Source organism: Mus caroli, chromosome 1 (genome assembly GCF_900094665.2).
Source record: "Mus caroli chromosome 1, CAROLI_EIJ_v1.1, whole genome shotgun sequence".
Taxonomy (NCBI): Eukaryota; Metazoa; Chordata; class Mammalia; order Rodentia; family Muridae; genus Mus; species Mus caroli.
This window is the reverse complement of record NC_034570.1, coordinates 120,261,873-120,275,641: the sequence shown is the minus strand read 5'-3', so window position 1 is coordinate 120,275,641 and position 13,769 is coordinate 120,261,873. Positions and strand designations below refer to the sequence as shown.

General features: G+C 47.0%; 1 protein-coding gene across 2 annotated transcripts; it reads left to right on the top strand.

Moving 5' to 3' along the window:
* Positions 1–5,185: 5,185 nt before the first annotated feature.
* On the top strand, positions 5,186–9,232 carry Cxcr4 (C-X-C motif chemokine receptor 4). 2 transcript variants are annotated; one of them, XM_021168921.2, is made up of 2 exons: positions 5,186–5,289; positions 7,535–9,232. In XM_021168921.2, the coding sequence occupies exons 1-2, from the start codon at positions 5,275–5,277 to the stop codon at positions 8,591–8,593; spliced, it is 1,074 nt and encodes a 357-aa protein (XP_021024580.1). In that variant the 5' UTR covers positions 5,186–5,274; the 3' UTR covers positions 8,594–9,232. The 2 variants fall into 2 exon arrangements, with proteins under 2 accessions (XP_021024580.1, XP_021024571.1); XM_021168912.1 differs by having other exon boundaries at positions 5,186–5,295.
* The last annotated feature ends 4,537 nt before the right edge of the window (positions 9,233–13,769 follow it).

Sequence of the window (13,769 nt, the reverse complement as noted above, 5' to 3'; positions counted from 1 at the left end):
TGATAGATTGCTCTTGATAGACTCAGCCCATCTGTGGGGGTGATCACAGGGCCCCGTTTCTAGGAGCCCTACCGCTCTGCCAGAGGTTGCTGGGTTCTCTTTAGAAATTCACTGTCCACAGGGCTCTAGGCCCTTCCTCTTGTTCCACAGCTGCCTGGGGACTCGGGCAATAAATTCCGAGGACAAGGACAAGGAAGACAAGTCTTTCCCATGGAGAACAGACACTGCTCCCTCGATTATTTCCAAAAGTCCTGCCCTCCTTCCCACTTTGTCACCTCACTTTTGAGACTTGTTTGTCATTGGGCCTTGCATCCACAAAGCCAGCACAGCAACAGCCATGTGGGCTGAAGAAACTCGCAGAACAATTCTTCCTTCTGGCCCCAGGGTTAGTCAAGTAATGGTTATTGCATTGCTAATTGAGTGGCCTTTTGTTCAGCCAACTTACCAGGGTGACTCTAAACCGTCTCTGTCTATTTGCCTGTCTAGCCAATTTTCTTCAGATAGGAAATCTTGTCCTGCTACAAAACTTTGATGAAAATCTGCTCATAATCCCATTTTATTGGGGGTGGAGGGAGACTTTTCAGAAATCTAGGTTGAACTTAAAGTAAAAGTGCTTCTCAGAGCTGGTAATGATTTTCCTAAGCTGGTAGAGGACTGCAAGGTGGAAGGCTGCCCTTTATTTCCAGAATCATTTTCACCTGTCAAGTGTTGAAGGCAGAAGCTCAGACACAGGATCCCCGGGTGGGGGTGGGGGATGGGGGCAGGGGGGGCATGATTTTCCCTACTTGACATTTGATAGCCCTGTCTTTGCAATTCAACCCTTTGCCAGGACTACCCACCCCTTGGAAAGCAGTCTCTCTCTCTCTCTCTCTCTCTCTCTCTCTCTCTCTCTCTCTCTCTCTCTCTCTCTCTCTGTGTGTGTGTGTGTGTGTGACTATCTCTCTCTGTCTCTGTCTGTCTGTCTCTCTCTCTCTCCATCATTTGGGAAACATTAACTCCATCTTTTTATTACACCCTACAATCATTAAAAAAAAAAAAGTCTGTGGGGTTTTTTTTTCTTTCAAAAACAAAGCCAAAGGACTCCCCGAGATGGATCTCAGGTGGTAGAATACGTGCCTCACATCCATGAAACCCTGGAATCCATCCCCATTGCTACAAACAAGGACAAGAAAACCCTTTAGATTCTTTCTCCTTCGTGAAGGTGCATGTGTGTGTGCATGTTTGAGCTGACTCGAGCATGTCTGGGTTTGAAGAGAGAATTGGTATGTGTGATGATTTACTTCCGTTTTAGGGATAGTCTCTCCTGGGCTGCATCAAGAGTTGCCTGTCTATCTCTCCAGTGGTGGCATTGCAAGTATCACCTTACATGGTTGGCTTTCTTTCTTTGTTTATTTCTCTTTCTTTCTTCCTTTCTCTCTTTCTTTATTTCTTTCTTCTTTTCCTTCGTTATTTCTTTCTTTTAGCATAGATTCTGGGAGACTGAGTTCTACAAAGCAAGCACTAACTAAGTCATCTCTGGACCCTTCATCAAAGAAGGCCTTTAATGCCGATGCCTCCTGCCATGTACCATCAAGATAAAGGACTGTACATAAGCTTTCTCCCCAACTAACTTGGAGCCTGTTATGGACAGAGCAGAGCTTTCTATCGCATACCCAGGGACGGGTGAATTAACCAGCTGCAGTGTAAGCAACAGGAGGTGGCAGGATGCTTGCCCCTGTGCCACTGGCTTTGGAAGCATCCCCCACAAACTGTGGCCTATGCTAGTTATTCCCTGGGCTAAAGCCATCCTTAGAACTTGGGGACACTGCCAAAGCCCTGACAGCCCCTGAGCCTGGCCTTTGTTGCCAGAGCCCCAGGGGAAAGCTGTTAATTCTTTAAATGAAGGTTCAGTAAACAACCAAGGAGCTTGGTTCTCTCAGCGGTGGGCTAGATTGGAAAACTGCTATCTGTGCATTGTCTTCGAGGAGCTTGGACTGTTTAGGAGAGAGGAGTAAGACACATTTGCTTTTTAAAAAAGTTGATTCACGAGAGATGTCACTCAAAGCAGTATGTAAGTAAATGTGGAGGAAGAAGCACTCAGAGGGTTCACTGCAAGGATCAGAAAAAAGACAGTCATGGTAATGGAGTGGAGAGAGCCTGGGCTCTGGAGCCAGGCAGAGTAGGTGGGCACAAATCCTTAAGTGAATACAAGGAGGGGAGCTAGTTCCTCCCTCTCAGCAAACTTCAGCTTCCTTATCCTGAAAAACAGACCTGCCTAGTGGAGGGGCTTATCCCAGGTTGGATGCATGGAACAAGCTTTCAGGAGACGTTTGCAATGTTTTTCTGATGTACATCACAAAGCTGGGGCTGCAACTAAGTAGGCAGACCGCCTGTCTCATGTGTACATAACCCTGAGTTCAATCCTAGCACCACATAAACTGGGCACGGTGTTGGAGACAGGAGCACCAGAGATTCAAAAATGAACTCAGCTCCACGGGGAACTTGAGGCCAGACCGGGATACAGGAAACTCACTGCCAGTGGAGTAAAGCAAGAGCTTCCAGCAAGCTGGGCAAGCACTCTTACCAACGGAGCTATGCTACTAGTCCTCGGCGGCATATCCAGGTACGACTGAGACCATAGACTCACACAGTTTTCATTCCCACCCTGTGCAGTTTCTTTCATAAGTATTTCCCCATACTGATAACAACTCTTCACAAACACTTACAACATCCATATTCACTTCATCCGCAGATGTATAAATCATCTCAACTAGTCTGCTCATGGTGGACACTTAGGGCTACTCAGCCATTACTAACTATTCTATTATGAACACTATTGTCAGCAGCATCCCCGTGAAGAGCTTTGTGGCATAACTGCAGTTTCCTGGGGCTACATCATGAAAAGTAGAATTACTAATCTCAAAAGGTTCGGGCTGCATACAAAATACTTTTCACTGAAGCTGCTCAAACACCACACACACACACACACACACACACACACACACTCCTACTACTGACAAGCGAGAGACAGCTGGTCTTTTCCAATCCAGAAGCCAAATATTATCTTTGAAAGGGGGAAAAAATCCCTCTCTTTTTTTCTCTAATTCTATAGTCGCCAAATAGCATGTCATTGTTGTTTTATCTGCTTTCCTCCAGCAAAGAGACTTCACACGAGCTAAAGAGACCTGTGCAGAAGCTTTCTTTTGTCTGCCAATAATCAACAAATATTAATTATGCAAATCATTTTACCCAGATTGTACTCTCTGTCGTTCAGGGACAGGTTCGCAAGATTCCCCTTCTCCCATTTTAGCCTTTGGGAATGCAGGAATTTGGAGGCTAAACACAGCTCACCATCCTGCTGCTACCGATCTTGAACACCAGCCCTTTCTTAATGGGTCTGACATTCCGGTCCACGGGCTCTTCTGTCAGTCCTAACTAGTTTATGGAAATATGAGCCTATGTTTTAGTAATGACTGGATATAATTAAAAGTGCTTGGACGTTCTTGGCTTTTAACTTGTCAATTTTTGAGGGTCGCACTTCCTAATTTCATCCTTAGCTTTTCTGGTTCAGGTAAGTGCAGAGCAGAAGAGGACTTTGACAGCAAATTTTGAAGGAGAGTGCCCAGGCCATACAGGAAGATGGAGAGAAAGAGTTCCCAGGCTGTAAACCAGCTCCCCAGCACTTCCAACCGAAAGCCTTTGTTAGCTAAAGAAGGAGGTGCGAATGATAGCACAGTTAGTAGACTGCTTGCCTAGCCTACACAAAGCTCTGATTTAAGCCCTGTCAGCAGGAAAACTGGGCGTGGTGGCACACAACTGTAATCCCAGTACTAGGCAGGTGACAAACGGGATCATCAGAAGTTCATGGTCATCCTTAACTACATACCGAGCCTGAGTCCAGCTTGTACTACATAAAACTGCCTCAAACAAAAAACAAAACCAAAAAAAAAAAAAAAAAAAAAAAAAAAACGGGGGAAGGGGGAAGAGGGGATGGAGTTGAGGGCGCAGTCTGGGCCTGCCTATCCTTTGGTCCATTCCAGGAGGGGGTGGGGGCGGTATCTGGGTTGCATAGCAACCCAGGCTCCTGCTGCCGGATGTCTCACCACCCCCAGTGCCCCCCGGCATTGGATCCCGAGGTCTCTGGCTGGAGGTCTGGTTGGTTCTGACCCCACCCTTTTCTCCCTCCCCGCCCAGCCCAGGCTCGGCGCCGGTCGGATCCCGCGCGAGTCTGGGAAGCAGTCTGGGCGCCCACTGCAACCTTAGCCTGTCTGAGACTCCCTAGCCATCCACGCCCCCAACCCGACCTAACTAGCTCTTCACTAAGACTTCCCATCTTAGTGTTCTGCGTGGGAGACGCGAGATAGGCGTGAAGCGAAAGCTCTGGGCTCAGGCCAGGCTTTGCAGTCCCAGGCTGCTCCATTTGGTCTCTTGGAGCTCGTGGAGCGCCCACTGACTGCGCATGGATCGCGGCTAGCTTCCCAGCTGGGACTCTAATTATCTGTTAACTAGATGCATCCCCCTATGTGCTTATGAAATGAAAATGAACCAGTGTTTCTGTGCGGATTTCTTAGGATGTGGTTACACAAAGTCCTCGTCGCTCAATTCTTCTTTATAATAAAGCACATTTCAATCACTTTACACACACACACAAATCTCTTCACGAAATTGTTGCCACTATTGTTACTTTCTTCCTGGGATTATATCTACTTCTGGATGGGTCCGCAAGTGCTTTCTGCCACACCTGACCCTAATGTCATTATATGAATATGTAGTAACACACACTTGCTTGGAAGAGTTTTGGTAGTAATCACTCCTGACAGCTCAGAGTATAGAACCCTGGCGGAGGTTCCAACATTGCCGCCTACTGGTTAGGCAGGCTCCAAGTCACACACCCCCATCCCCAGTCTTGTCTCAAGTTCTCCATCCGTAAACTCCAGGTCTAAAATTCTATCCACGTGGGTAAGGATGGATGCACGACCCGCAGAAACATCCTGGCTAGCATCCTGCTTTTCCCAACTTTGAGAACATTATCCGGCCAGGCTCTGGACCCATACTGACTTAAAACTCAACAGCAGCGGCTCTCGGACTTCTGTTTGCCCGCGCCCTGCGCCCCGCCCCCGCCAGTCTCCTCCCGCCCCGTCCGAGCTGCGCATGCGCCGCCCCGGGAGCGTGTTTTTATAAAAGTCCGATTCGGGCCAGAAACTTCAATTTTGTTGCCTGGTGCAGCAGGTAGCAGTGACCCTCTGAGGCGTTTGGTGCTCCGGTAGCCACCACGGCTGGAGAGCGAGTGTTGCCATGGAACCGATCAGTGTGAGTGTAAGTCCACTTGCATCCTACTTTGTAGTAAACGTGCAAACGTGTGAACTTAGAGCTCAGCCCCTTTAGGAGCGGGTTGAAGCAACTAGAACCTTGAGGGGTGTCAGGGTCACAAGGAGGAGCGGGAACTAATTTTTTTATGTGTGTGAACATGGCTATAGGGGGAGGAAGATAGGAATATTTTTGTTAGTAAGTTGAGAGGGACGGGTTCAGATGGAGCTTTCCTAAGGTTGCTCTTGTTTCCCTCCCCCTTGAGTCCCGCGGCGCGCGCCGACTTGCACGCTGTTTGCAAACGTCCCAGTTTTTTGAAAAAGGGAGAAGGGCTTGCCCTCTGTCCCAAGACTCAGACCATCGTCTGGTCCTCCTGAAAACAGGAGTTTTCTTTGAGTTTCTTGCATTGTGTGAATTTAGAGACTTTAGTCGGCACGCGTAGGCACTACATTCTGGGTGAGCTTCGAACCGGAGCGTCTTGGAGCGGTTCTTGGAGTTAGGAGTGTGGTTCTGAAATTCCATAGTGCAGACAGAGGAGCGCCTGTCTTCGGCGGGAAAAGCGAGCTAGCCTGCCGCGTCGCTTGCTTGGGGGGGGGGGGGGCACAAAGTGCGGCAGCCGCGGAGAGGTGACCGAACGTGGCCGCTTTGGGATGGAGTAGCAGCGCTTTACGGGCATCCGACCCGCCACCTCCCCGCAGTGGCAAACGAACCTCCCGAAGTCGGGCTTGCCTTTAGGATCGTTCCTGAGAAAGGGTCATAAGTCTGTACCATGATGCTGCTGGCCAGGAGATGTGCTGGACTTGAGGGCGGTTGGGGACAGGAGGGCATGTTGGGACCGCACCTGGGTTGTGCTGGGTCGCCGGAGGGATGAACAGGTGCAAGCTCGGAGACTGTTTGACTGAGCCCCAGTGTTTAACCGTCGGTGGTTTCCTGAGCCTTTTGAAACCCCCTCTCTTAGGGAGGGTTTTGTTGTTTGGTGATTTTTTTTTTTTTTCTCGTTTCCTCCGGCGGCGCGCAATTCAAAGGCGCTCACGCTGGAGCCGCCCAATCTGTCGCTCACACCCGGAGGGACGATCCTGGCGCGCAGCCAGGAGGAACCCCTAGAACCGCTGCGTGTTGGTCGTAGACCTGGGTGTGGTGGGCATCGGTGCCAGCCCCTAGGTAGGTGACTCGGACATCGGGGTGCGCACGGTCTGGACCCCTCCTGCTGCCTACCTCGGACTCCCAATAACTAACTGGGTCCGCTGCAGGATGGGAAGCGACCGGAAAAGTGAGGAAGTGAAACTTGGGGGCGAAAACCACGGGGTACCGACCCCGTGACTTTCCCCACCCAGGACAGTGTGACTCTAACGTCCCAGATCCACCCAGTGATAAACATGGGGTTGGCAAGAGAGACCCACCTTCCAGAGAAGCGCGACACAGGGTGAAGTAGGGGAGTGCTATTTGCTCCTTTCTAACACTCTGCTGACCCTAAACCCCCAAAGGTCTTCTCATTATCCCGCTTTCTTTACTACGCATGACTCGAAATGTAATAGTTTGTGTTAGACAGACGTGAGAAAAACAAGATTTTGCGCCTAAAAAGCTAAGAATCTTTGGGGGACCCCCACCGTCAAGCTTCGTTTTTTTGTTTGTTTGTTTGTTTTGTTCTTTCTTTCTTTCTTTCTTTCTTTCTTTCTTTCTTTCTTTCTTTCCTCCTTTGGCTAATCCTCATACAGAAATTCCATCTCCTTCAACACAGACTTTAACCCCATGCCGCTGGATCCCACCGCACACCGCTTTGAGAGTGACTTCTTTGTTTGAATGGAGGATTTGTTTGGTTGGTTTGGTTGTGGGATTTTTTTTTTTTTTTTTGGCTTGGGTTTTTGTTTGTTTGTTTGTTTGTGGTTGGGGGGCTTTACTTTTTTTCCTCCGAGGGTTTTTTTTTCCTCTCGTGGGCGGGGCAGGAGAGCTATTCAAGACTAAGCTGTGAAGTCCTTAGACTCTCAATGTCCTTTTGTTCTAAGCAAAAACTCTCCTAATTGGTTCCACTAAAGAGGGCATATAACAAGTGACTGGTGGAAGATGGAGAGCACCATTGGTTGCAGGATTCTGTGTTCTCTCTGGACCTTAGCCAGCCCTTTGGAGTTTCCTGGGCAAGGTTGTGTTAAAACCTGCAATCAATACTAGCTTTTTAGGCAACAGAGACACTTAAAATTTGGGAAGGCTTGCTGACCTTGAAGTGACGTGTCTGTCCCTGTTTCCTTTGCAGATATACACTGCTGATAACTACTCCGAAGAAGTGGGGTCTGGAGACTATGACTCCAACAAGGAACCCTGCTTCCGGGATGAAAACGTCCATTTCAATAGGATCTTCCTGCCCACCATCTACTTCATCATCTTCTTGACTGGCATAGTCGGCAATGGATTGGTGATCCTGGTCATGGGTTACCAGAAGAAGCTAAGGAGCATGACGGACAAGTACCGGCTGCACCTGTCAGTGGCTGACCTCCTCTTTGTCATCACACTCCCCTTCTGGGCAGTTGATGCCATGGCTGACTGGTACTTTGGGAAATTTTTATGTAAGGCTGTCCATATCATCTACACTGTCAACCTCTACAGCAGCGTCCTCATCCTGGCCTTCATCAGCCTGGACCGGTACCTCGCCATTGTCCACGCCACCAACAGTCAGAGGCCAAGGAAACTGCTGGCTGAAAAGGCAGTCTATGTGGGCGTCTGGATCCCAGCCCTCCTCCTGACTATACCTGACTTCATCTTTGCCGATGTCAGCCAGGGGGACATCAGTCAGGGGGACGACAGGTACATCTGTGACCGCCTTTACCCGGATAGCCTGTGGATGGTGGTGTTTCAATTCCAGCACATAATGGTGGGTCTCATCCTGCCCGGCATCGTCATCCTCTCCTGTTACTGCATCATCATCTCTAAGCTGTCACACTCCAAGGGCCACCAGAAGCGCAAGGCCCTCAAGACGACAGTCATCCTCATCCTAGCTTTCTTTGCCTGCTGGCTGCCATATTACGTGGGGATCAGCATCGACTCCTTCATCCTTTTGGGGGTCATCAAGCAAGGATGTGACTTCGAGAGCATTGTGCACAAGTGGATCTCCATCACGGAGGCCCTCGCCTTCTTCCACTGTTGCCTCAACCCCATCCTCTATGCCTTCCTTGGGGCCAAGTTCAAAAGCTCTGCCCAGCATGCACTCAACTCCATGAGCAGAGGCTCCAGCCTCAAAATCCTTTCCAAAGGAAAGCGGGGTGGACACTCTTCCGTCTCCACAGAGTCAGAATCCTCCAGTTTTCACTCCAGCTAACCCTTATGCAAAGACATATATAATATATATATATGATAAAGAACTTTTTTATGTTACACATTTTCCAGATATAAAAGACTGACCAGTCTTGTACAGTTTTTCTTTTTTATTGACTGTTGGGAGTTTATGTTCCTCTAGTTTTTGTGAGGTTTGACTTAATTTATATAAATATTGTTTTTGTTTGTTTGTTTCATGTGAATGAGCGTCTAGGCAGGACCTGTGGCCAAGTTCTTAGTAGCTGTGTATCTGTGTGTAGGACTGTAGAACTGTAGAGGAAGAAACTGAACATTCCAGAATGTGTGGTAAATCGAATAAAGCTAGCCATGATCCTCAGCTGTTGCTGCATAATCTCTTCATTCCGAGGAGCACCCCACCCCCACCCCATTCTTAAATTGTTTGGTTATGCTGTGTGATGGTTTGTTTTGTTGTTGTTGTTGTTGTTTGTTTTTTGTTTGTTTGTTTGTTTGTTTTTTTTTTCTGTAAAAGATGGCACTTAAAACCAAAGCCTGAAATGGTGGTAGAAATGCTGGGGTTTTTTTGTTTGTTTGTTTTTTCAGTTTTCAAGAGTAGATTGATTTCAGTCCCTACAAATGTACAGTCTTGTATGACATTGTTAATAAAAGTCAATGATAAACTTAACTTGGCGGTGTGCTATGTCATCATTTCTGCTGGCTCTTAGTAATACCATGTTTGGGAAAGCAGAATAATGCACACACTTATGGCTTCCCGGAGACCCTCCTGGGTGTGTCTGTGTGGGCTCGTATATGTGCACAAGCATTATGCCTTTGGTGGTCAACTTCAGATGTTCCTCAGGACTGTCACACCTTGTTTTGTTTTGTTTGTTTTGTTTTTGAGACAGTGTCTCTCACTGGCCTAGAACTGGATTAAGTAGGCAAGGCTGGCTAGCTTGTGATCTAGCTGTCTTCCTCGACAGAGCTGAGTGAGATTAAAGCATGCACCAGGATGCCCAGCTTTTTACAAGCGTTGTGGGAATCAGACCTAAGTTCTCATGCTTACAACAGCAAGCACTCTATGAACCAAGCCATCTCCCCAGCCCCTGTCTTAGGTCCTGTATATTTACTTAAGCTTTACCTTAAGAGGCAGACTTTCTGCTTCTACCACTAAGGGAGCCCAGGAGCAGAAAGCTTAAGTAACTGCGTTAAAGATGAGGGACAGCAACAGCCAGTATTTCAAAGCCTGTGTGGGGAGAAGTTGAAGCCCTTACACTTTCAACTCCTCGTGGAAGGCGAGGAAACCAGGATGCACATTCGCATTTCACTGTAGTTTCCCACCTGTCCCAGGCAGGCTAGGCACTGTGTCTTCTGGTGTAGATGGCAATCCCACCCCCACTCCTGTCCCCCTTTGACGAAGGTGGGACCTGAGGCTCATAAACCTGTGGTAACTTTTATTTTCAGCTTACACAACCCAAACTTAACACCGTTTATCCATCTTACCCAGTATTGCCGCCCCAAAACACCTGGTCAGATGGCGGCTGAGTTGTTACTGAACACGAGGCCAAAAGTGAATGTTTTCTTCATAAAATTAGCCATGCCCAAAATACCCTCCTTGCAATATCACCTATGCAAATCTCAGCACCTTTACCCTGACTCTTATTACAACACCTAGTGTCTCCTGAAGGGCTCAACTAAATCCGTTAAAGATTAATGCTGGCGTTTTTTGGTTGGTTGGTTGGGTTTTTTTGTTTTGTTTTGTTTTAAGAGTTGAAAGCTCTACTGAAGCAAGCTCTTCATTTTGCACAAGATTTGAGAGCCTTATGTAATAACCCAGAGCTATTTACACTAACATTGTGCAAGCCTCAAACTCTTGAGTAAATTGCAGGTCCGGTCTCCTGGAGACCGGAGAAGATAACTTCTCATCCATACTGGTTTGCCCCTTGGAACATAAACAGGGTGCTGTAGGCACACACCCAGGCAGTAAGCGATACATAATTAAGACAATATTTGGTCTTTTAGTAATTGTTTCTGGCACAGAAAATCCGTTTGGGAAGGAAAAATTGCAAGGCCTTATCTTTCTTAGGCAAATCACATTTGTTCAAGACAAATTATAGATCCTGTGAAGGGAAATAACTTAATTACTTAAAATAGAATCTAATTTAGCTGTACGTTTTTGCAGCAGCCTATGGATCTGGGGTACTTCATGCCGATGTTCCTATTCCACTTGAGGACACAATTAGATTTTCAATAGGAAATTATCTTGAGATTTCTTGCCTTCCTCTGGGGAGTCTTAATTGGATCACGCTTAGACATACTTTTCGTAGTTTTCGATGTGCACACTGGAAGGCTTGGTCTCGAAGCTGTAGCCATTGTGGCAGGCTTCACTCGGAATCTGCTCTATAAATATTTATTCGCAGGGAGACAATAGGAGAAAACCTTGGGAGGAATTCTTTCTCTTTTCTCATCTTGGCTTGAAACCTCCTCACCCCAGATTCCTCTCCTTTGCCTTGGACCCCCAACAAAAGGAACTTAGTCTGAACCAAATTCCCAGCACTGTCAGTCTCCATGGATATCGCAGCCTCCCTGGGAACAAAGGCAGATAGCTCCTTCTCTAAAAAAGAAAAGAATTTGTTTAAAAAAAAAATTTCTTTACTCCCTCCCTCCTCCAAAAGGAGACTCCCCACCCGAGTCATTCTCTGTCCCAACTCTCTCATGACAAACTCCTCCAAAGCCTTCCCTGTGTCCTGGTTGGTCTGGCAATGTGAGGAAACCCAGTCTGCTTGCCAGCCCTCACATGAAGCAACTGATTGTTCCTTGGGCTCCTCCCCCATGAATGGGGCTCTTGAAGGTCAGTAATGTAGCTACAATTGTATAATGGAAGCTAAAATATTTAAATTGTATGCATGCTGCCAATAATGGCGTGAACATGACATCTGACTTACAAGTGATGTCAGGTCTCTAACTGGGCAGGAACTTGAAATGCCACTAGGTGATCTATCTTTCAGGCCCATGGGCTTCCCAGCCTCCTTTCATGGTTATAGTTGTATGAACACATCCATTCCAGGGTGCTCTTTTAGAAGAAAATGGGCTTTGTTTTAATAATTGAACCAAGTATCTACGGTTTTTCTCCCATCTGATATTCAGATGCTAAATAAAAGCTCCACAAACAGTTGGGCATTATTGTTCAGTGTGATGCTCATTTAGGAGAACCAAGGACCCCTGAAGACAAAATTCAAATTACTACAGAAAGCAACCCAGCAACCCTGAAATGCTTAGAAACGTGCTCTTACAACCTAGCATCATAAGCGTGCACACAGCTATCATGGATAGCCTGTTAGTCACTGCTAAAGAACTTCCCTAGAAGCCATAACAACAGTCCCAAGAGTACAACCTCAGAGGAACAGTAGTGTTCTGGGGCTGAAAGTAAAGGAAATGAATTCTTTAAATGAAATGGTCCTGGAGCCATATCGCCTTCCAGGTCACATACTGATAGCTTCTGGACATCTTCCGAGTGATCCTATTCAAGAGAGCAGGAAACTGGAGCTAGAGGCCAGACACATCACTTCATATCCTATAATGTTCACAAAACTATCTGCCTCAAAGAACTACCTGACCCAGACTATCAATGGTATTCCAACTTCAGAAAAACCTTTTTGAGGGCAGTAACTCTATCAGTAAATCACTCACGGGGAGGGGGTAGAGACAGGCTGAACCACAGCACTTGATGGGCAGCTGTCTTGGTTAGGGTTTTACTGCTGGGAACAGACACCATGACCAAGGCAGCATTTATAAGGACAACATTTAATTGGGGCTGGCTTACAGGTTCAGAGGTTCAGTCTATTATCATCAAGGTGAGAACATGGCAGTGTCCAGGCAGCGTCCAGGCAGCCATGGTACAGGAGGAGTTGAGAGTTCTACATCTTCATCTGAAGGCTGTTAGCAGAATACTGACTTCCAGACAGCTAGGATGAGGGTCTTAAGGTCCACACCCACAATGACACACCTACTCCAACAAGGCCACACCTCCTAATAGTGCCACTCCCTGGGCCAAGCATATATAAACCAGCATAGCAGCCATTTCCTACTTGGTGAGTTCAGGCCTAGGAGAGACCCTTTCTCAAAATAAACAACAAAAAAAATGTAGATGGCATCTGAAGAATGACAGCCATGGTTGTCCTCTGTCTTACACACACGCACACACACACACACGTGCACACATGAATACACATACAGACACCTGCAAGTCATGCACAAATTCTCACACACAAACACATGCATGCACACACACACTCACACAAAGAATCCCGTTTTAGAGTTATGAAAATAAATATATATATATATATATATAACCAGTGTAATCTGTGTTTATATACATAAGTTTATTCTAGTGTGTGTGTCTGTATCTGTGTGTGTTTGTCTGTGTGTGTGTGTGAGAGAGAGACCAAACTAGGCCAGGCGCTCAGTGTTTATCTGATGGAGCTGTGCGTGATTAAGTTGATTTACATACTGCAGTTCAACTAACCAGAACCCAGCTCCATCTACATCTTCATCTGAAGGCTGTTAGCAGAATACTGACTTCCAGACAGCTCGAGTATGGAAGTCAGAAGACAACTTAAAGGAGTTGATTGTCTCCTTTCAACATGTGGGCCCCTGGGATGAAACTCAAGCTTGCCAGCTAGACTACAAGTGCCTTTACCCACTCGGCCATGTTGCCAGCCCCAAACCAGAATAATTCCACAAAATAACATGAATCCATGAAGGCTCTTGAATGATTTGCTAGGCCAAAATCCAGAATTTGAAATCCCACCACCTTAAGAGGATGGCCTTGAAGTGAGACTTCTGGGAAGAGGCAGGCCATAGAATTCCTGATCAGGAGCAGGAGCAGTGCCCTAGGAACCTAGCTAGCCTCGTAGATCACAGAGGACTCAGCTCAAAGCCCATCATCTGTGAACCACAAAGCAGGCCCTTGCCACATACCGAATCTGCTAGTGCCTTAATCTCCACTTTCCCAGCCTCCTGAGAAAGATGTTTCTGTTGTTGCTAAGGAACCCAACCTAGTATACATGAGAGTTTCTGTTATGGATTCCAACTTCTTCCTCTAGCCTTGGCTATTGGGTTTCATTCCAGGGCACTGTGCTCCTTCCCTGACATTCCCTTCTCACACAGGCCTAGCTGTCCATCCTAACAGTTTGCAACACGTCCTGGTTTTCTTCTTTTAAGAC